The sequence below is a fragment of the Notolepis coatsorum genome, assembly GCF_963971535.1.
Source record: "Notolepis coatsorum genome assembly, contig: SCAFFOLD_1271, whole genome shotgun sequence".
Taxonomy (NCBI): domain Eukaryota; kingdom Metazoa; phylum Chordata; class Actinopteri; order Aulopiformes; family Paralepididae; genus Notolepis; species Notolepis coatsorum.
In genome coordinates this window covers 10,001-17,500 of record NW_028171386.1, presented here as the reverse complement: position 1 = coordinate 17,500, position 7,500 = coordinate 10,001, and the positions used below count along the sequence as shown (strand labels likewise).

Here is a 7,500-nt window from a genome sequence, read left to right as displayed (position 1 = left end):
CCCACCCCCCCTCCCCAATGGGAGGAGTGTTCAAACACACCTAGGAGCGAGAGAGAGGGATGGAGGGAGAGGAAAGCAGGAAGGCAGACAGAAAGATGAAAGAAGGAATATCAGAAATATGACAGATAGTGGTGTATAAAGTGGAGTATGTAGCTCAACCAGAGAGAGAGAGAGAGAGAGAGAGAGAGAGAGAGAGAGAGAGAGAGAGAGAAGAGAGAGAGAGAGAGAGAGAGAGAGAGATACATATATAGAGAGATAGAGAGAGAAAGAGAGGGAGAGAGAAAGAGAGGGAGCGAGATAGAGAGAGAAGGAGAGAGGGGAGCGAGATAGAGAGAGAGGAGAAGAGAGAGAGATAGGGAAAAAGAAGAACAGATAGAATAATTAAAACAGTGAGGGGATCCAGGCACATAGAGGAATGCAAAAGCCAGACTGTGGTGTGTTTTAGTTCAGTCGGAGGCTTTTCTCCTGCCGACATCTGGAGAAAAGAGAGGAAGAGCCGATGTGATCACAGATGAAGAGAGAGAGAGAGAGAGAGAGAGTCAGGAGGAGAGACAGCAGAAAGAACAGTGAGAAGTGAGAGAGAGAGAGAGAGAGAGAGAGAGAGAGAGAGAGAGAGAGAGAGAGAGAGAGAGAGAGAGAGAGAGAGAGAGAGAGAGAGAGAGAGAGAGAGAGAGAGAAAGAGAGAGAGAGAGTCAGGAGGAGAGACAGCAGAAAGAACAGTGAGAAGGGAGAGAGAGAGAGAATCCCCCTCCCTTTCCCACACACACACAGACACACATACACACACGTGTGAGTAAGCCAGGCAGATCTGTCATCCTCAGCGGTGCAGGCCCCTCTCATCTCTGACAGAGCAGGCACATCTCCAGACGCCCGTGGCTGGCTTCACTCGCCCTCTCGCTCTCTCTCTCTCGCTCTCTCTCCTTTTTCTCTTTGGCTCCCTTTCTTTTTCTCTCCTAAGTATAATTTTCCAAAGCAGCCGGCATGTACACAGGTACACACAGCAGAGCAAGGCAGGGATACAGAGCTATCTCTCTATCGCTCCTGCATTCTCACTGACCTCTCCTTCTCTCTCTCTCTTTGTGTGTTGACAGATGACCTTCTAGGCAAGAGGAGAAGCTACTCACCCAACAGCAGCAGCGAGTGTCCCTCTGAAAGCAAGAAGTCCCGTAGTGTGTCCCCCAAAGGTAAGACCACGTTGTGTGCGTGTGTGTGTGTGTATCTGCGTGTGTGCAGATCCGGCCCAAGCCTTTATGGGGCCCTTAGCAGATTTAGATTTGGAGGCCCCCCACCACCATGCACCGCCGATACTATTGACTATTGATAATGCTTGATCATTTGCACACCTACTACTCCCGGGTTACTATGTATTTTTTTTTCTTTTTTTTTTGTGCCTTGTTTAGCTTGTATCCTGTTGTCTTTGTAAAGCTGTATAATCTTATGGATTTTTGTCTAATAAAAAAAAAGTAGTATTAGCTAGACAGCCTGTTAACATGATAGCATTTTTGTATGATTACCATTGACATAATATAATATATAAAAATATATAATAATAATAAAAATGTCAAGCTCTCTTGTGGGAAATTTCAAGTGCTCTTGGGAGCCCTCTGGTGGCCACAGGGGCCCTAAGCAGGCGCCTAGTTTGCTTATGTGTCAGGCCAGCCCTGTGTGTGTGTGTTGTGTGTGTGTGTGTGTGTGTGTGTGTGTGTGTGTGTGTGTGTGTGTGTGTGTGTGTGTGTGTGTGTGTGTGTGTGTGTGTGTGTGTGTGTGTGTGTGTGTGTGTGTGTGTGTGTGTGTGTGTGTGTGTGTGTGTTTACGATTGTGTCCTCTCTAGGACCAGGCAGCAAAACAATATAAATAATTATCACCAGAAATTTACTTTACCACGATAACATTGATAGCATTTAGAGCATCATATTTAGCATATTTGTATAAGTAGATTGTCTGTCTGTTCAGTCCCAAACCCAGAGAAGCGTTGGTTTATTTCATGTGGTCATGTTGGAGATGGCCTGAAGATAAGTATGATTATAACTAGGATGTCCGATATTATCGGCCTACCGATATTATCGGCCGATATTGGCATTAAAATGTGATATCGGAAAATATCGGTATCGGTTTTCCAAACATATATATATTTGAATTTTGATTTTTTCTTTTTACATTTATTTAACCTTTATTTACCCAGGCAAGCAAGTAAGAACAGATTCTGATTTTATTTATTGTCAAAAGTATGCATAATGTTGTATTAATTCCACGACAAGAGATATGTAATGTTAATTACCTGAAATTATTCCGTTTTTTTGGGGGGGAAACCTTGCATATATCGGTATCGGTTGATATCGGTTGATATCGGTTGATATCGGTATCGGAAATTAAGAATTGGACAATATCGGTATATCGGTATTGGTAAAAAAGCCAATATCGAGCATCCCTAATTATAACTTAGGCTTCAGACTGAAGCAGGAATTAACCTTAAAAGCAATATTTCATACATAATGGCTACTATCAATACAGACTAATATGAAAAAGTATATTGTGATGCGATTTCTCTCCGTATCGCCCAGCACTACATACTTGTACACAGTGTATTATGTGATACAGATTATTTAGAATCCGATTGTTCTACATCACCTGAAAATACACAGCCTCTATGAATTGAAAATGGGGGACCCTGATGTAAACAAGACGAAAGTCTTTCTCTGGTCTGCATCCCCTTAACAATTGTGTGTATTGAGCTGTACTGTATTGTACTTATTCTGCAATCTGTTAATAAAGTTTTCAATCAATCAATCAATCTACTGTCTTTAACTATGAAAGTACACAACACTCGAACCTTCAGGCTTTAGATAATCACGTTTGAAAACCTCAATCATCTGGAAATCTTAAGACAGACTTTTTATTATGAGGAAGAGAGGGATGAAAGAGACTGTTCTGACAGAGGACAGGATGAAGGAGTGATAGAGGAGGAAGAGGATGGAAGGAGGTGGAGGAGGAGGAGGAGGAGGAGGAGTGACTGGTATTGATTTAGAGGAGGAAGAGAAAGTGGGTGTGATCAAAGGGCTGAGCGATAGGGTGAGGTGAGGATGGACCAGCCCTTACACACACATACACACAGTCATACACACATGTGCACGCGCGCACGCACACACACACACACACACACACACTCTGGCATATATGGCAACACACATTCTCGCTTTCTCACATACATGCAGACACACTTTTGCTCGATCAACCCATTTCTCTCTCTCTCTCTCTCTTTCACACACACACACACACACACACACACACACACACTCACACACACACACACACACACTCTCTCTTTCTCTCTCTCTCTCTCAGAGGGGGAGGGGTGTTAGCGAAGCTGTGAGAGGAAGTCATTACAGGGAAACAGGGCAGGGGTGTCATATCTGCTTTACTCCAAGTTATAACACACACACACACACACGTGCGTGCATATACACACATTTATAGTTATAGTGTGAATAATCATCCTTTCCATAACTCCCAGTGATGAGATTGATTCTTTAGCTGCTTTTACACTTCTTGTCTACTCTCAGAAGTGAAGTGATAATAGCGAACACAGCGCATTAAAACATTGACATGGCCTATGTGCACAAAGCAATGCCCTTCTACAGCTCCGTGATCCAGTCGCCATCCTCTATTATTCATTTTTCCCTTGCGTGGAGTGCAACTGGGCTCCCTGGGTCGAGCCAGCATGGCCACCCTGCCTGTCTCTCTGGGGTCCTGTGGAAGACTTCCTGGCTGATGCATTATACAGCAGGCGAAGCCAAGGGCAGCCCCCCACCCCCTTCTCTCTGGAGCCGTAGCAGTTACACACACATGTACACGCACACTAAGGCACACGCCCCCCACCCCCTTCTCTCTGGAGCCGTAGCAGTTACACACACATGGCCACGCACACTAAGGCACACGCCTGCCACACCCTGATTGCCGCACGCATGCACATATTTAAAGAGTTGTATCCATTTGGTAGAAACCATTGGTTCTACTGTTTGTATCGCATTGTTTATAGTTGCAGGCTTGCAGCTAATGGTGGAGATATGCATGTAAAAAAGAGAGAAGGTGGGAGTGTGTGTGTGTGTGTGTGTGTGTGTGTGTGTGTGTGTGTGTGTGTGTGTGTGTGTGTGTGTGTGTGTGTGTGTGTGTGTGTGTGTGTGTGTGTGTGTGTGTGTGTGTGTGTGTGTGTGTGTGTGTGTGTGTGTGTGTGTGTGTGCGTGCGTGCGTGTGTGTGTGGGTGTGTATGTGATGCAGTGACACCAACATCAGATATCAGGTCGATGCCAGGCTAAAGTAAGGTGTCAGCATCGCTCTGCTTATCCAGTGCTAATATCCCACAGCCTGCTAACAAGAAGAAATCATTCGCTTCTTTTGTCTTCTTTTACACAGAGACGGATTTTCATCTCAAATTGCAAAAAGTGGATTCTATCAATTTCTCTTTTTGTCCCAATGACCACGGTGTTCTGAACCCTGCACTGCTGTCCAACCAACGCTCTGTGTGCTGATACACAGAGTGATATACAGAGTGATACACAGAGTGATACACAGAGTGATATACAGAGTGATACAGAGTGATATACAGAGTTATATACAGAGTGATACACAGAGTGATATACAGAGTGATATACAGAGTGATACACAGAGTGATACACAGAGTGATATACAGAGTGATACAGAGTGATATACAGAGTTATATACAGAGTGATACACAGAGTGATATACAGAGTGATATACAGAGTGATACAGAGTGATACACAGAGTGATATACAGAGTGATACACAGAGTGATATACAGAGTGATACACAGAGTGATACACAGAGTGATATACAGAGTGATATACAGAGTGATACACAGAGTGATATACAGAGTGATACAGAGTGATATACAGAGTGATATACAGAGTGATACACAGAGTGATACACAGAGTGATACACAGAGTGATACACAGAGTGATATACAGAGTGATACAGAGTGATATACAGAGTTATATACAGAGTTATATACAGAGTGATACACAGAGTGATACACAGAGTGATATACAGAGTGATACAGAGTGATATACAGAGTTATATACAGAGTGATACACAGAGTGATACACAGAGTGATATACAGAGATATACAGAGTGATACACAGAGTGATATACAGAGTGATATACAGAGTGATATACAGAGTTATATACAGAGTTATATACAGAGTGATACACAGAGTGATACACAGAGTGATATACAGAGTGATACAGAGTGATATACAGAGTTATATACAGAGTGATACACAGAGTGATACACAGAGTGATATACAGAGATATACAGAGTGATACACAGAGTGATATACAGAGTGATATACAGAGTGATATACAGAGTGATACAGAGTGATACACAGAGTGATATACATAGATACACAGAGTGATACACAGAGTGATATACATAGATACACAGAGTGATACACAGAGTGATACACAGAGTGATACACAGAGTGATGATACAGAGTGATATACAGAGTGATACACAGAGTGATACACAGAGTGATATACATAGATACACAGAGTGATACACAGAGTGATACACAGAGTGATACACAGAGTGATGATACAGAGTGATATACAGAGTGATACACAGAGTGATATACAGAGTGATATACAGAGTGATATACAGAGTGATACACAGAGTGATACACAGAGTGATATACAGAGATACACAGAGTGATATACATAGTGATATACAGAGTGATATACAGAGTGATATACAGAGTGATATACAGAGTTATACACAGAGTGATATACAGAGATACACAGAGTGATATACAGAGTGATATACAGAGTGATACACAGAGTGATACACAGAGTGATACACAGAGTGATATACAGAGATACACAGAGTGATATACAGAGTGATATACAGAGTGATACACAGAGTGATACACAGAGTGATACACAGAGTGATACACAGAGTGATACACAGAGTGATATACAGAGTGATATACAGAGTGATACACAGAGTGATATACAGAGATACACAGAGTGATATACAGAGTGATACACAGAGTGATATACAGAGTGATACACAGAGTTATATACAGAGTGATATACAGAGTGATACACAGAGTGATATACAGAGTGATATACAGAGTGATACACAGAGTGATATACAGAGTTATACACAGAGTGATACACAGAGTGATATACAGAGTGATACACAGAGTTATACACAGAGTGATATACAGAGTTATACACAGAGTGATATACAGAGTGATATACAGAGTGATACACAGAGTGATATACAGAGTGATACACAGAGTTATACACAGAGTGATACACAGAGTGATACACAGAGTGATATACAGAGTGATATACAGAGTGATACACAGAGTGATACACAGAGTGATACACAGAGTGATATACAGAGTGATACACAGAGTTATATACAGAGTTATACACAGAGTGATACACAGAGTGATATACAGAGTGATACACAGAGTGATACAGAGTGATACACAGAGATACACAGAGTGATACACAGAGTGATATACAGAGTGATATACAGAGTGATATACAGAGATACACAGAGTGATACACAGAGTGATATACAGAGTGTTATACATAGTGATACAGAGTGATACACAGAGTGAAACACAGAGTGATACACAGAGTGATACACAGAGTGATACAGAATGATATACAGAGTGATATACAGAGTGATACACAGAGTGATACACAGAGTGATATACAGAGTGATATACAGAGATACACAGAGTGATATACAGAGTGATATACAGAGTGATACACAGAGTGATATACCGAGTGATACACAGAGTGATACACAGAGTGATACAGAGTGATACACAGAGTGATATACAGAGTGATATACAGAGTGATATACAGAGTGATACACAGAGTGATATACAGAGTGATATACAAAGTAATATACAGAGTAATATACAGAGTGATATACAGAGTAATATACAGAGTGATATACAGAGTGATATACAGAGTAATATACAGAGTAATATACAGAGTGATATACAGAGTGATACACAGAGTGATACACAGAGTGATACACAGAGTGATATACAGAGTGATATACAGAGTGATACACAGAGTGATACACAGAGTGATATACAGAGTGATACACAGAGTGATATACAGAGTTATATACAGAGTGATACACAGAGTGATACACAGAGTGATATACAGAGTGATATACAGAGTGATACACAGAGTGATACACAGAGTGATATACAGAGTGATACACAGAGTGATATACAGAGTGATACACAGAGTGATACACAAAGTGATACACAGAGTGATACACAGAGTGATATACAGAGTGATATACAGAGTGATATACAGAGTGATATACAGAGATACACAGAGTGATACACAGAGTGATACACAGAGTGATATACAGAGTGATACACAGAGTGATATACAGAGTGATACACAGAGTGATACACAGAGTGATACACAGAGTGATACACAGAGT

The 7,500-nt window shown here is 41.4% G+C and overlaps 1 protein-coding gene across 1 annotated transcript in view; it reads left to right on the top strand.

Annotated features, from left to right (window-relative positions):
* The window catches only part of LOC311248274 (sterile alpha motif domain-containing protein 11-like), a gene marked incomplete at both ends in the record, with an annotated part of 54,270 nt that overhangs the window by 40,650 nt on the left and 6,120 nt on the right, over positions 1-7,500 (top strand). The window contains 1 exon segment of the mRNA XM_084339187.1: positions 1,092-1,184. Coding sequence (XP_084195313.1) covers positions 1,092-1,184 — 93 coding nt within the window.